At 40.8% G+C, this 17259-nt stretch overlaps 1 protein-coding gene across 2 annotated transcripts in view; it reads left to right on the plus strand.

Annotated features, from left to right (window-relative positions):
- The window catches only part of setd9 (SET domain containing 9), a 31914-nt gene extending 22046 nt beyond the window's left edge, over nucleotides 1-9868 (plus strand). For both annotated transcript variants that reach the window (XM_069924421.1, XM_069924420.1), the window contains exons 5-6: nucleotides 2783-2888; nucleotides 9544-9868. In XM_069924421.1, the coding sequence (XP_069780522.1) occupies nucleotides 2783-2888; nucleotides 9544-9631 (194 nt within the window). In that variant the 3' untranslated portion in view covers nucleotides 9632-9868. The remainder of the gene's footprint in view (nucleotides 1-2782; nucleotides 2889-9543) is intronic.
- Nucleotides 9869-17259: the final 7391 nt, after the last annotated feature.

Below are 17259 nucleotides of genomic sequence, written 5' to 3' on the forward strand. Positions count from 1 at the left end.
AAGGCCAGGCCTGCTCCACATAAAGTGGATCTTTTATCACAAGTGCATTGATCTGGGAAAAAGGCTTTGTGATCGTTGTGGCAACAGAGCCTTCCCAACCCTTCTGACCTTTATAATGTTCAACTTTGCAATTTGCAAGAAATCTGGTAACTAGTGTCAGAAATAAAACTTCTCACACATGAGTCTCTTTAAAACTGATGACACGACAAGCTTTATTTACAAGTCTGCAGAGTTGGACTCAACTGGCTTCTCACCAGTTAAGCCCCGATACATACAGTGCATTGATTTTTATACCCTTATTGTTTGCCCTTCCCCTTCTTATTAATACTGTTTTAATTGGTTAGTATTGCAAAAGCATTCTAAGTATAACTGCATTTTTAATTATCACGTTCGTTACGTACGCTGTGAACTCTACATACACTAAATTCTGTTTCTCACCCTTCTTATCAATCCTTTGTCTCCTGCATGTCTCTCACTATGACCATGAAAAGATAGGTTTAAAAAAACATATCCAGCTGAACCTTTTGTCCTTGGCTGCTAGTAAACTCCCTGTCCGTTCTGGCTTCCCTTTTTATGATTAATCATCACATTTTAACTTAAGTCATTTTAACCTAAATTCTCTATATAACAACTAGGATCCCTCAACTAAATAACTTTAACCCTCTTTTGTAGAATACCTTCCAAATGTATATCAATGAAACACTATTACATATCACGAGTCTTCGTTCAGATCCCCAACTTAGCTGGTTCTGCTATGTACAGACAACCCCAGGTGGTGTGTCTGGGTGGCACCAACCCAGTTTCGAACTGTAAAGCTGAACTTGTGACTATTAGCAAGCTACCAGAACCTCATGCAGTGTGAAAATACTACAGCTAACTTTGACAAACAGCAAAGCCATTTCTTCTGCTTCACTATCCATCAAAGCTATTAAATTTATTGAATGCTTGTGAACATCCTTGATATTTAAAAGCGCTCAAAATTATTACCAATGAAATAATTTTCAAACATTATAATGACAAATATATTTAACTTTCCTTGCATAGAGTCATGCAGCGTGGAAATGAGCCTTTTGGTTCAACTTGCCCACGCTGAGCAAAGCGTCCCACCTGCCTGTTTTTGGCATTACTTTACTAATCTAAGCTTCTTTCTTGCAGTTTTAAAATTTCTATTGAAATAAATTGGTCCGTCTATGCTTGCCTAACATGGCACAAATTTGCAAACTGATTCCAAAGCACAAAAGCACGAGTGAGGAGTACTCAGCGAACTTGTGCTTTGCCATCGGGCATATTTACAAAATGGAATATGTTAGCCAGTTCGGAACACTTTATTTAGATACATGTACTTTGATGTCACACATGAAAACAGGAGCAGGACAAGGCCATCGAGCCCTTCAAGCCAGCTCCAGCATTTGATAAGATTGTGGCTGTTTCATGCTGGGCCCAGATTCCTGCACCATTTCTCCACACCCCTCTGTTCCTCGATCTATCACCTATTTATCATCCTCCACTTTAGATGCTATGTATGATTCAGTTTCAACCATCCTCTGGGGCAGAGAGTTCTAGTTGCTGCAAGAAAACACTTCCACACACCTCAGTTTTGAATGAGCAACCTTCCCTTTGTAGCTGTGTCCCCTTGTTCAAGATTCTCCCATTTGTGAAAACATCCCAGCATCTACCCAGCCAAGCCCCCTTACATTTTGTATTTTTGAACAAGGTCAACCCTCATAAATCTAAACATCAAGGAATACAGGATCCAAACTCTATTACTACACTTTTTGTAAGAAGAATAAAGGGTGTGAACCAGGGAAAAATTAGATTGTTGTGGAGAAGGGTTACATAACATTGTGGCTGAAGGGCCTGTACTGCACTAATGTTCTGTGTTCTCCCTTGGGAGGATAACTCTCTCATCCCAGGAATTAGCCTGGTAAATCTCCACTGTTACTGCATCATTTTGTTTAGATGAGACCAAATCCAAATGCATTATTTCAGGTGATGACTCATTACAATCCTTTGGGATGAATGCCAAAATGTCATGTGCTGTTTTAATTTCATGTTGGGCCTACCTGGAGGCTCTTTATGATCCAGTCACAAGAACACCCAGATCCCTTTGTCCTTCACTCATTCATTCACACTCTCTCTCTCCATATAGTTAATAATCTGTCTTTTGATTTCTCTGACCAAAGTTCATGATCTCACACTTCCACATATTAAACTCCATTTGTCAGTCTTTTGCCATTTCCTCAATATCCCATCATAGAATCACATATTTTCACACATCAGGCCCTTCCAACTATTTTTATATCACTGGCAAATTTGGAAACCTTCCATGCAGTTCCTTCCTCCAGGTCATCTATTTGACTTGTGAACAGTTGCAGACCAAGAACTGATCCCTGCAGAGGTCAGCAAAAGTTACCCCTTCCTCTTCTGAAAGTACCCACTTTCTTTACTAGGAGGCAGCCAGTTTTCAATCCAAACTTGCTAGCACTTATGTGCATAAATGCCAACATTCACCAGGAAAATTGATGTATGCAAGATTATTGAAAACCTCATTAGTAATCGTGATTATTCCAGAATTTGAAAGATGGTAGCAACATCGAATTGGTCACATGGGTGTATTTGGGCAGCATAAATCATAGGCTGTAAGGGCATGTCACCATGCTGTATCTATTAAATTAAAAATTAAAATGCCAAATGAAGGTAAACATTCAGACAAAGGGGTAAAATTTGTAGCTCCCTCTGTGTGTTGACTTCAGAACTAATCACATTGACCATTGTGTTGCAGAAAAAGAAGCTAATGTATACTATCAGGAATTTGATGTTCCCTCGACCTTCCCTCTAGAGTTCCGCCAATACATACCAAACGTCAACTACAGGCATGATGCGGAAAGGTTAGTCCTTCTGATTAACTTTTTCTTTTTCAGGAACAATTAGGTCATAGTTTAAAGTTGCCTAGGCAATCTTCTTTGGAATTATTACTTACTAAGGATCATTCAAGTAAATTTATTTCTGAGATGTTTAAGTTATTACAAAATAAAATGCCTAAATTAGATGTTCATAAATCAAGATTGAAATGGGAATTGGATTTGAATAGAAAGATAGATGAAAGTGTTTGGAGAACTTTGTGTAAAGATAGTATGACTAAGGTTATAAATGTACATTATAGATTGGTGCAGTGTAATTTATAAAAGTGCAATATAGATACAATACTGTTCAGCGCTGTGATTTGAGGTTCAGCAGGGTCACAGCCTCAGGAAAGAAACTCTTTCCTGAGCCTGCTGGTTCAGGTGCAGAGGATCCTATAAACCCTACCAGATGGAAGGAGAGTAAAATGTCCAAACCTCCATTGTCAGGGTGAGATGCAACCTCGATAACTCTTTTCGTCCTGCCCAGGCAGTGTTTCTGATAGATGTTCTCAATGGTCGGCAATTGGGTGCCGATAATCCGCTGCGCAGTTTTCACCACCCATTGGAATGCTTTATGGTCCAATACAGAACAGCTGCCATGCCACACTGAGATGTCATAGGTGAGTATGCTCCCACTGGTACAGCAGTAAAAATCCATCAGTATCTTGGGACAAGAGGTGAGCTTTCTTGATGCTCCGCAGGAAATAAAGGTGCTGTTGCGCCTTTTTGATCAGAGTGGAGGAGTTCTGGGACCAGGAGAGAAATGTGGACATCAAGGAATTTGAGAGCTCCATTGATGTAGTTAGGGGCATGAATGTGGCTCCCAGCACAACTGAGGTCCACAATGATATCCTTGGTCTTCTGGGTGTTAAGGGCCAAATTATTGTCGGCACGCCACATGGCCAGGTTTTGGACCGCGTCCCTGGGGCCGTTTCATCATCCCCTCTGATCAGGCCAGCCACTGTGGTGTCATCTGCAAACTTGATCATGGAATTAAAACCATGTACAGGAACTTAATCATAGGTGAAAATGAAGTACAGAAGAGGGCTCAGCACACAGCCCTGAGGCACGCTGGTCCTCAGGGTGAGAATGGAGGAGAGAGGTCTAACTTAACAGATTGGGGTCTATTAGTCAGAAAGTCCAAGGTCCAATTACAGAGGGATGAGGTGATAACAAGCTGGTGAAGTTTGGCAATCAGCTTGGAGAGAATCACGGTATTGAATACCGAACTAAAGTCAATGAACAGCATTCTGACACAGGTTGGGGCTGTCTGAGTTAGGGCAGAGTGAAGTGCCATGGAGATAGCATCCTCAGTCCACTTGTTGGTGTGATAAACAAATTGATGGGAGTCCAGGCTGGTGGGTAAATGGGATTTCAAATGTGATAGAACCAGTCTCTCAAAGTGCTTTGTAATGATGGCAGTGAGTGCAACTGAACGGAAGTTATTCAGATTTATGGCAGTGGGAAGCTTTGGCACTGGCATGATGGTAGCAATCTTGAAGCTTGTGGGGACTACTGCCTTGGAAGATTTAACATGTCCCTTTATTTTCTTTCTCTTCCTCTCTCTCTAACCGACCATTTTAACCTTTTAACATGAAACATTTTCAGTAAACATTGGCACCCAAATACACTCATGTGTGTCTTAACGTCCACAATACGTTCTGAAATAGAACATTATTTGATTTGGACGTTGTGCGAACATGATATTATATACCAATGGCAGGTGATAAGAAGTGGCATGGGTCAGGGTAATTAAATCATTCCGTGACAGCAACATTTGGTGCTGTGATATTCCTGCAATAGATTAATTATTGCAGCATATTTTCACCTGATAGACCACACCTTAGAACATCATTAATTTTTGTTCTGGATCATGGTGCCTGGAGAAATGGACTCAGGCTTATTTTCTGCAGCACTTCTGCCAGATGCCCGGAATTCTTCAGTCTTGTGGCAGCAGGTCTGTCAGTGTATGTGACAAGAAGCATTTTGCATAATGACAAACGACGGCTGTGACTGAGGATCACCAAGCGAATTGAGCAAGTTCAGTTACGGGAGATATGTGCGCTATGTCCTGTTCTCCAATCAGGATTTCTGAACGGACATATATGCAGTTGGATGTTGCCTGAATGGACATTATGCGGCACATGATTGTAATTATTTCTTTCTTTAGAAGTGCGGTTTAACATGCTGAACTTTTCCAGCATGTACGGTTTTTACTTGTGACTTGAAGCACATGTTTTGCATTTTCAGTTGGTTGAGTTTTCTGAATACCAAAGCATCTTAAAACAATTCCCTGTTATAGAAAATGTTGGCACAGATTTAGTGAGAAGATGCCAGGATTTAGCAAATTATAATTATGATGGATCATTTGAAAGTTAATTCTTTATTTACTTCAGAAAATGAAACTGCAAAGTCTGATTGAAATACTCAGATAGGAAATTCACTGGGTTAATGGTAATGGATTATTTTCACTTAATGTTAAATCAGCGGCAAATACTAATGTATCTTAGAGCAATATATACAGTAAAACCCCTGTTATTTGGAATTCAAACAACTGGCAGCCTCAAGCAACCAGCACAAAAAAGGTGGAAAATAAATAGACAAAAAATACAAAAGTTTAAAAATGGTAAGCCTCATGGTTAATTCACCAATCATGAAACACGCAATCTCAAGCAACCGGAAAATTCACTTATCCAGCATCTACCCAACCCCAAAGGTGCCAGATAACAGGGTTTTTACTAAATGTTTTTTTAACTTTATTTATTTGTTCAAAATACAGATAATAAGTAACATATAACAATAAACTAAACATGAACAATATATTTTATATATAGATATAAAAGAAATAAGAAAGAAAAAAAGAAAAAGAGACCCCCCCCCTTTCAGCCAACTCTCCTACGGAGAGCCATAAAGAGAAAAAAAATAAAGAAAAATTAAGTATACATATTAAGATCTAATCAATGTAAATCAAAATGTTAATATTCTGAATATAACAACCACTTATTAATAAAAAAACTATAGATATCACGTGAAGCATATGTGATTTTTTTCCATTATTAAACAATATTTAATCTCATTATGCCATCTATTAATATCAATCATATTCGTATCTTTCAACGTACTAGCAATACATTTTTTCGCTACAGATAATGCTAAATATACAAAAGCAAGTTGAAATTTATCTAATCCCAGACCTTTCAGAGGTTGCAAACTACCCAATAAAAATACTGTCGGATCTAAAGGTATTTTAATCTTATACAGGTATTCCAGAAACAATTGTACATTCTTCCAAAAAGATTGTAAATATATATATATATAAAATATACACACATACATACATATATATATATATATATACACACACACACACACACACACACACACACATATATATATATATATATATATATATATATACACACACATGACCATACCGCAAGAAAAAAAGTTCCAACAGCGTTACCACATCTATAACCATATAACCACTTACAATATAGAACAGGCCAGTTCGGCCTTACTAGTCCATGCTGTAACAAATTCCCACCCTCCTAGTCCCACTGACCAGCACCCAGTCCATACCCCTCCAGTCCTCTCCTCTCCATGTAACTATCCAGTCTTTCCTTAAATGTAACCAATGATCCCGCTTCAACCACATCTGCCGGAAGCTCATTCTACATCCCTACCACCCTTTGCGTAAAGAAATTACTCTGTCCCTTTTAAAATCTTAAACACCTCTATCAAGTCCCCCCTCAATCTTCTACGCTCCAGAGAAAAAAGCCCTAGTCTGCACAACCTTTCCCTGTAACTCAAACCTTGAAATCCTGTCAACATTCTCGTGAACCTTCTCTGCACTCTCTCTATTTTCTTTATATCTTTCCTATAATTTGGTGACCAAAACTGTACACAGTACTCCAAATTTGGCCTCACCAATGCCTTGTACAATTTCATCATAACCTCCCTACTCTTGAATTCAATACTCCGATTTATGAAGGTCAACATTCCAAATGCCTTCTTCACCACACCATCTACCTGAGTATCAGCCTTGAGGGTACTATTTACCATCACTCCTAAATCCCTTTGTTGCTCTGCACATCTCAATAGCCTACCATTTAATGCATATGACCTATTGCGATTTGCCTTTCCAAAATGTAACACCTCACACTTATCTGTATTAAATTCCATCAGCCAATTCTTAGCCCACACCTCCAGCCTTCCAAAATCACCTTTTAATCTACAGTAATCTTTCTCAATGTCCAGAACACCACCAATCTTTGTATCATCCGCAAACTTGCTTACCCAACTCTCCACCCCTACTTCCAGATCGTTAATATATATAACAAACAATAGTGGACCCAGGACCGATCCCTGAGGAATTCCACTAGTCACCGGCCTCCAATTGGACAAACAATTTTCTACCACTACTCTCTGACACCTCCCATCCAACCATTTCTGAATCCATTTCACTACCTCCTTATTTATACCTAATGCCTCCACCATTTTTCCTAACTTCTTGTGGGGAACTTTGTCAAAAGCTTTACTAAAGTCTAAATAGACAACATCCACAGCTTTCCCTTCATCAACCTTTTTTGTTACCCCCTCGAAAAACTCAAACAGATTTATCAAGCATGATCTACCCCTGACAAAACCATGCTGATTACTCCCTATTAATCCCTGTACCTCCAAATATTTGTAAATACCATCCCTCAGAATCCATCAACTTGCCCACCACAGACGTCAAACTCACAGGCCTATAATTTCCAGGTTTACGTTTGGGGCCTTTCTTAAACAGCGGAACCACATGCACAACCCTCCAATCCTTTGGCACTACTCTCGTGGCCAGTGACATCCTAAATATCTCTGTTAGTGGCCCCACTATCTATCCACAAGCCTCCCTGAGTGTCCTTGGGAATATTTTGTCTGGTCCCGGAGATTTATCCACCTTTATCTTTTTCAACACAGCCATCACTAACTCCTCGGTTATCCTTGTATGCTTCATGACCTCCCCACTATTTTTCTTTACTTCAACTGGTTCAATATTTTTTTTCCCTAGTGAATACCAAGGCAAAGAAATCATTCAAAATTTCCCCCATTTCCTCTGACTTCTCACTCAGCCTACCTTCACTATCTACAAGGGGTCCAATTTTATCCCTCACTAATCTTTTACTTTTAATGTACTTATAGAAACCCTTTGGATTTATTTTTACTCTGTCTGCCAAAGCCTCTTCGTGCCTTTTTTTGGCCTAATTTCTTTCTTAAGATTCCTTCTACACTCCTTGTAGTCCTCCTTCAAATTGTCAGCTCTCTGTTCTTTATACCTCTTGTACACCTCCCTTTTTCTCCTAACCAAATTTCCAATATTCCTCGAAAACCAAACCTCCCTATGACTTCCAGCCTTTCCTTTGATCCTCACTGGGACATAACTACTCTGTACTCTCAAAATTTCTTTTTTGAATATCCTCCATTTTTCATTTACACCCTCACCTGAAAATATCCTGTCCCATTCAATACTCCCTAAATCCCTTCTTATTCCTTCGAAATTTGCTCTTCTCCAATCCAGAACCTCAACTTTAGGCCCATCTTTGCTCTTCTCTAAAACTAACCGAAAACTAACAGAGTTATGATGACGAGACCCAAGTTGTTCTCCAACATTAATGTCCCATACCTGACCTAGCTCGTTCCCTAACAGGAGATCCAGTATTACACCGTCCCGAGTCGGTTCTTCTACTAATTGATTCAGAAAACAATCTTGAACATATTTAACGAACTCTAGCCCATCCAGCCCTCTAACTGTGTGGGTATCCCAATCAATGTGAGGGAAGTTAAAATCTCCCATGATCACTACCTTATGATTCTCACACATACACGTTATCTCCATTCAAATTTGTTCCTCTAATTCTCTTGGCCCATTTGGTGGTCTGTAATTCACCCCTATTAGCACCCTCATGCCTCTTTCACCCCTCAATTCCACCCAAATAGCCTCACTGGACGATCCCTCCAAACCATCCTGCCACCTCACGGCAGTAATGTCCTCCTTAACAAGCAGAGCAACTCCTCCCCCTTTTTTTTTTTACCCCCTGATCTATCACATCTAAAACAAATGTATCCTGGAATATTAAGTTGCCAGTCCTGCCCCTCCTGTAGCCAGGTCTCACTAATTGCCACAATATCATGACCCCAAGTATCTGTCCATGCTCTAAGCTCATCTACCTTATTCACTATGCTTCTTGCATTAAAATATATGCATTTCAGAGAACGACCCCCACATATATTCTCTTTTCTACCTTTTACCTTAATCTCCATCCTACCTATTTTATTGTTATTATTCCTATCTAAAACACAAATCTGATTCATGAAAACCATATTTTTTTTTAGCTTTTCAGGTGTTAAATATAATTGATGTTAAAAATTATAATTAATCATTGCATAATGTGCATTTATCAGACTAGTTACACTATCATCACAAATATCTGACCAATCATCCTCGCAAAAAATAAAACCAATCTCCGCTTCCCATTTACCTTTAGATTTATCCCAACCCTTTTTATCCATACCATCCTGTTTTTACTAAATTTTGAGGTATTCATTTATTTTAAACTAAATGCTTCATTTGTTGCTCAAGAAGTTTATTTTTTGTTTGCAGGCCTTTGCGATGTGTGCTGCTTGTGGCTCTTCGCGACATAGAGATGGGAGAGGAGTTGTTCTCCAATTACTACACCATAATAAAATAAAAACAGCAGATTGTGTCCAGAACTTCAACCCACAGGGACAGGGCAGCTACACACTTAATTTATTGATGCCAAATTCTGAAAAATTATTTCTTTACAATACAACATTTTAATGCAACATGATGCTCTGCTCTTTAGAGTATAACTTGATCAATGATCCCCTTTCAAATGCACATTGTTTGTATAAATAATCCTCTTGACTGTTGTGTGCAACTGGAGAAACAAGGCAGGTAGTTTGAATGATCTTGCATCAGATTGTGTGCAATGTGGGGAACAATGCAGGTACAGCTTGAATTACCCTGCAGCGTTGTGAGGCTATGTCATACTCTGGGAACCTTGGTAGTAAAGGAAAGATAGCAAGAAGCAGTCCATTTCCAGACCATCATTCTCAACCTTTTTCTGGTCATGGTGCCCCCAGGACTCTGCTCAAAGTTTAAGGGCCCCCTTGCCTGTGAAGCAGTAAAGTTTTGATTTATACCATACTTCTCTCCAACAAACTACATAGAAATATTTATATTATGTGTGCGTAAAAGAAAACAAGGCTTTTACTTAAATATGCTGTGGCCCCCATTGAGAACATGTGTTCCAGACAACTGCCAGAGAGATCCCAGAGCCTCGAAAGAAACCTGGCCCGAAATGTTGACTGTTCATATCTCTCCATGTTAGTTGCCTGATCCTCCAGGTCGGTTTGGTCACAATTACAGCATCTGCAATTCTTGTCTCTTTTGTTTTTTGAGAGTAATTTAAGGATATTTTCTTCGCCATCTGCTGGACATTAATTGAAACAGCAGTGTAAATAATGTTAGGCATTGATGTGATTTTTATCTTTTTAATTTTAACGATACAACACATTAGGAAGCCCTATTAGTCCATAAAACCATTGCCTCCCAATTAACCTTGCAACTCCATACATTTGCAAGGTAGGAGGAAACTGAAGCACCCAGAGAAAACACAAAATGTTGGAGAAACTCATCGGTTCAAACTGTCCTTTATGTAGCAAAGGTAAAAATACATCACCGACGTTTCAGGCTTGAGCCCTTCATCAAGGTATGAAATCTACAAAAGTCCTTACAGACAGCACCGGATTGTTGCTGGCGCTGTAATAGCATTGCCGTTATTTATAAGTGCTTTTCTAAAGAGAATGGGAATAGCAGTCTTTCCATGGACTCTATGTGCATTTATGCTATTCAGGCCAGGGTTGTACCAACCTTAAACCTTTCCCTAACCTTAAACCAATAGCAGATGCTTCATTCATTCGAATTGTAACTATTTCTTCAGGGAGAATGTCACTGGTGAACCAAAGCATTGTTTTACATTTGAAGGATGCTTTGCAACAAACTGACCACTCAGACCTCCATACAAAAAAGCAAGTTACTCAAAAATGATATAAAAGCTGAAAATGCTGGAAGGATTTTGTGTACCCAGTATGCAAGTTTCTTATTCAATTTGTGATTTCAATACCCAAGTGCTGCTCAGAAGATTGTCATTTGGTAAGTTATGCAGGTATGTGGTTCTCCTGGCATCTTGAGACATAGAAATGGGAAAGCTGTTACAAAATGATGCAGTCATTAGAGAGGAGGTTGATCACCAATACATTCTCTCTTGATATAATGTGTTCATTTCAGACCACAGTCATGTCTTCCAACTCCATGCACAGATTAGCTTTAGGTCTCTAATCGATTCCACTTTTTATCTTTGATATTCTCTTGTGCCTTGCTTGAAACCATAGCTGTATTTTAAATTATACTCACCTTTTTTTGCACATTCTTTTTGTTTTCATAAGAACACAAGAGCCTAGAAACCGGATTAGCTGCAAAGACCCTCAAGCCTGACCCACCTTTCAATAGGATCATAGCTGATCTACCCTAAGCTTCATCTGTTCTGCAACAGTCACCTCAATTCTCTGAACTTCCAAAAAACAAAATTTATTTCCTCTTTAAATGCCTCCAATTATCTAATTTTCACAAAAGCTGGGGTCAAGAGACTCAGTTTTATATATATATCTCTTCCCTTGTAATTATGCCTTCTCATTTAAGATTTAACCACTAGCAAAAACATCTCAGCATGTACCAAGTTATGCTCCAAAGGGACATGATTAAGGTCATCCCTAATTTTTCCTAAACTCCAAAATGCAGATACAATTTCTTCAGGAACACAGGATGGGTTATTTCCCAAAACACCCTCCAAAACTTTCTTCAATAAAATAGTATCTAAATTGTGTACAGTGTGGCCTTACCAATTGTAGTACTTCCCTGTTTCTAAAATCCAACCTCTTGCAATAAAGGCCATTTTGCCTTCCTATTTGCTGCACGCCCCTTACAATTGTGACATGTACACAAGAACTTCTAGATCTCTCTGAATTTTGCTTATGATAATAGTCATGATAATCTTTCTCCATGATAATAGTCTGCCTTTAGATTTCTTTTACCAAAATGCATGGCCTCCTATTTCCCCATATTAAACTCCATTTGTTGGTTTTCCTTGTTCTTAATTTCAACCAGACACTTTTTCTACTCCATTTTGAAAATGTGATGAATAAGCTTGACAAGGGAAGAGCTGTGGATCTTGTATGTATCAGATTTCATCAAAGCATTTGATAAGGTTCTACACCAATGATCCAAGGTGAGATAGTAACCATATAACCACTTACAGCACAGAACAGGCCAGTTCGGCCCTACTAGTCCATGCTGTAGCAAATCCCCACCCTCCTAGTCCCACTGACCAGCACCTGGTCCATACCCTCTAGTCCCCTCCTATCCATGTAACGATCCAGTCTTTCCTTAAATGTAACCAATGATCCCGCCTCGACTACGTCTGCCGGAAGCTCATTCCACATCCCTACCACCCTCTGTGTAAAGAAATTTCCCCTCATGTTCCCCTTATAATTTTCCCCCTTCAATCTTAAACCATGTCCTCTAGTTTGAATCTCCCCCTTTCTTAATTGAAAAAGCCTATCCACATTTATTCTGTCTGTCCCTTTTAAAATCTTAAACACCTCTATCAAGTCCCCTCTCAATCTTCTACGCTCCAGAGAAAAAAGCCCCATTCTACACAACCTTTCCCTGTAACTCAGACCCTGAAATCCTGTCAACATTCTCGTGAACCTTCTCTGCACTCTCTCTATTTTGTTTATATCTTTCCTATAATTTGGTGACCAAAACTGTACACAGTACTCCAAATTTGGCCTCACCAATGCCTTGTACAATTTCATCATAACCTCCCTACTCTTGAATTCAATACTCCGATTTATGAAGGTCAACATTCCAAATGCCTTCTTCACCACACCATCTACCTGAGTATTAGCCTTGAGAGTACTATTTACCATAACGCTTAAATCCCTTTGTTGCTCTGCACTCCTCAATTGTCTACCATTCAATGTAATCTTCCTCAATGTCCAGAACACCACCAATCTTTGTATCATCCGCAAACTTGCTTACCCAACTCTCCACCCCTACTTCCAGATCGTTAATCTATATAACAAACAATAGTGGACCCAGGACCGATCCCTGAGGAACTCCACAAGTCACCGGCCTCCAATTGAATCCATTTCACTACCTCCTTATTTATACCTAATGCCTCCACCATTTTTCCTAACCTCTTGTGGGGAACTTTGTCAAAAGCTTTACTAAAGTCTAAATAGACAACATCCACAGCTTTCCCTTCATCAACCTTTTTTGTTACCCCCTTGAAAAACTCAATCAGATTTATCAAGCATGATCTACCCCTGACAAAACCATGCTGATTACTCCCTATCAATCCCTGTACCTCCAAATATTTGTAAATACCATCCCTCAGAACATTTTCCATCAACTTGCCCACCACAGACGTCAGACTCACGGGCCTATAATTCCCAGGTTTACATTTGGACCCTTTCTTAAACAGCAGAACCACATGCACAACCCTCCAATCCTTTGGCACTACCCCCGTGGCCAGTGACATCCTAAATATCTCTGTTAATGGCCCCACTATCTATCCACAAGCCTCCCTGAGTGTCCTTGGGAATATTTTGTCCGATCCCGGAGATTTATCCACCTTTATCTTTTTCAACACAGGCATCACTACCTCCTCGGTTATACTTATATGCTTCATGATCTCCCCACTATTTTTCTTTACTTCAACTGGTTCAATATTTTTTTCCCTAGTGAATACCGAGGCAAAGAAATCATTCAAAATTTCCCCCATTTCCTCTGACCTATCACTCAGCCTACCCTTGCGATCTACAAGGGGTCTAATTTTATCCCTCACTAATCTTTTACTTTTAATGTACCTATAGAAACCCTTTGGATTTATTTTTACTCTGTCTGCCAAAGCCTCTTCGTGCCTTTTTTTGGCCTTTCTAATTTATTTCATAAGATTGCTTCTACACTTCTTGTAGTCCTCCTTTAAATTCTCAGCTCCCTGCTCTTTATACCGGTACTGCACGGATGGCAGTCTCTTCAATCTGAGGCGCCTGCAAGCTCACACCAAGACACAAGAGCAACTCGTCTGTGAACTACTCTTTGCAGACGATGCCACTTTAGTTGCCCATTCTGAGCCAGCTCTGCAGCACTTGTCCTGTTTTGCGGAAACTGCCAAAATGTTTGGCCTGGAAGTCAGCCTGAAGAAAACTGAAGTCCTCCATCAGCCAGCTCTCCACCCTGACTGCCAGCACCCCCTCCCCACATCTCCATCAGGCACACAACTCAAAACGGTCAACCAGTTTACCTATCTCGGCTGCATCATTTCATTGGATGCAAGGATCAACAACGAGATAGACAACAGACTCGCCTTTGGAAGACTACACAAAAGAGTCTGGAAAAACAACCAACTGAAAAACCTCACAAAGATTAGCGTATACGGAGTCATTGTCATACCCACACTCCTGTTCGGCTCTGAATCATAGGTCCTCTACCGGCATCACCTACGGCTCCTAGAACGCTTCCACCAGCGTTGTCTCCGCTCCATCCTCAACATTCATTGGAGCGACTTCATCATCAACATCGAAGTACTTGAGATGGCAGAGGCTGACAGCATCGAATCCATGCTGCTGAAGATCCAACTGCGCTGTGTAGGTCACGTCTCCAGAATGGAGGTCCATCACCTTCCCAAGATCGTGTTATATGGCGAGCTCTCCACTGGCCACCGAGACAGAAGTGCACCAAAGAAGAGGTACAAGGACTGCCTAAAGAAATCTCTTGGTGCCTGCCACATTGACCACCGCTTTAGGGCTGATATCGCCTCCATCCGTGCCTCACAGTTCGGTGGGGAGCAACCTCCTTTGAAGAAGACTGCAGAGCCCACCTCACTGACAAAAGACAAAGGAGGAAAAACCCAATCCCAACCAACCAATTTTCCCTTGCAACCGCTGCAACCGTGTCTGCCTGTCCCGCATCGGACTTGTCAGCCACAAACGAGCCTGCAGCTGACGTGGACATTACCCCTCTATAAATCTTCGTCCGTGAAGCCAAGCCAAAGGAAAGGAAGGACACCTCCCTTTTTCTCCTAATCAAATTTCCAATATTCTTCGAAAAACAATCCTCCCTATAACTTCCAGCCTTTCCTTTGATCCTCACTGTGACATATCTGTTCTGTACCCCTCAAAATTTCTTTTTTGAATTTCCTCCATTTGTCATTAACATGTTTACCTGAAAATATCCTGTCCCACTCAATAATCCCCAAATCCCTTAAAAATTTGCTCTTCTCCAATCCATAACCTCCACTTTAGGCCCCTCTTTGCTCTTCTCTAAAACTAACCGAAAACTAACAGAGTTATGATCACGAGACCCAAGTTGTTCTACAACATTAATGTCCCAAACCTGACCTAGCTCGTTCCCTAACAGGAGATCTAGTATTACACCGTCCAGAGTCGGTTCTTCTACTAATTGATTTATAAAACAATCTTGAACACATTTAACGAACTCTAGCCCATCCAGCCTTCTAACTGTGGGTATCCCAATCAATGTGAGGGAAGTTAAAATCTCCCATAATCACTACCTTATGATTCTCACACATACACGTTATCTCCCTAAAAATTTGTTCCTCTAATTCTCTTGGTCCATTTGGTGGTCTGTAATACACCGCTATTACATCGTCATGCCTCCTTCACCTCTCAATTCCACCCAAACATCCTCACTGGATGATCCCTCCAGACCATCCTGGCACCTCACGGCAGTAATGTCCTCCTTAACAAGCAGAGCAACTCCTCCCCCTTTTTTACCCCCTGATCTATCACATCTAAAACAAATGTATCCTGGAATATTAAGTTGCCAGTCCTGCCCCTCCTGTAGCCAGCTCTCACTAATTACCACAATATCATGACCAGAAGTATCTGTCCATGCTCTAAGCTCATCTACCTTATTCACTATGCTTCTTGCATTAAAATATATGCATTTCAAAGAATGATCCCCACATATATTCTCCTTTCTACCTTTTACCCTAATCTCCATCCTACCTATTTTATTGTTATTATTCCTATCTAGGTGGCCATGTTCCCTTGACACTGCTCTCACACTCTGATCCCCACCCCCCTGCCAAACTAGTTTAAAGCTTCCCCCACAGATCTAGCAAATCTGCTTGCCAGCACATTGATCCCCCTCCAGTTCAAGTGGAGTCCGTCCCTCTTGTACAGGTCCGACCTTCCCCAGAAGAGATCCCAATGGTCCAGAAATCTTATCTCTTGCCCCCTGCACCATCTCTTTAGCCACACATTCATCCTCCACATCCTCCTATTTCTACCCTCACTAGCCCGTGGCACCGACAGCAATCCAGAGATTACTACCTTGGAGGTCCTTTTTTTAACTTCCTACCTAATTCTACATAATCCTGTTTCAGGACCTCATCCCCACTTCTAACTAAGTAATTGGTCCCCACATGGACCACGACTTCTGGCTGTTCTCCTTCCCCTATGTATTCGATCAGAGATATCCTTGACCCTGGCACCAGGGAGGCAACAGACCAACCTGGATCCCCAATCTCGTCCCACAAACCTTCTATCTGTCCCTCTGACTAACGAGTCCCCAACTACAAGTATCCTGTTCTTATCCCTCCTTCCCTTCTGTACCTCAGGGGCAGCCCCCATGCCAGAGATCTGACCCCCATGACTCGTCCCTGGTAGGCTATTTCCCCTCAGCAGTATCCAATGCCGAATAAATGTTGCTCAGTGGCACTTCCACAGGGGTACTCTGCACAGGCACTCTCCCTCCTTTCCTCACAGCCACCCAATTCCCTGACTCTTGCCTTCTAGGGGTGACTGTCTCCCTGTAACTCCTCTTTATCACTGCCTCTGCTTCCCTTATGATCCTCAGTTCATCCAACTGCAGCTCAAGCTCCTTAACACGGTCACTCATTATATGCAATTGGATGCACCTTTTGCAGGTGTAGTCATCAGAAACAGCTGTGGTGTCTCTGATTTTCCACATCCCACAACTAGAGCACTTAACTACCCCAACTGACTCCATTTCCTCCTTTCTTACTATAAATATGTTATTTCAAAGATACCTTTCCACACAAGGAGCTCCTTCTCACCGAAGTCCCTCGAGCCAAAGTCCCATGTCCCCACTCCTTCACTGGGCCACTCACTCACTGCACCGCTCCTCGCTGGCTGTTCCCTCCCTTTCTACTCCTTTTATTAGCCCTTACCAATTAACCCCAAT

Source organism: Narcine bancroftii, chromosome 3, assembly GCF_036971445.1.
Source record: "Narcine bancroftii isolate sNarBan1 chromosome 3, sNarBan1.hap1, whole genome shotgun sequence".
NCBI lineage: Eukaryota > Metazoa > Chordata > Chondrichthyes > Torpediniformes > Narcinidae > Narcine > Narcine bancroftii.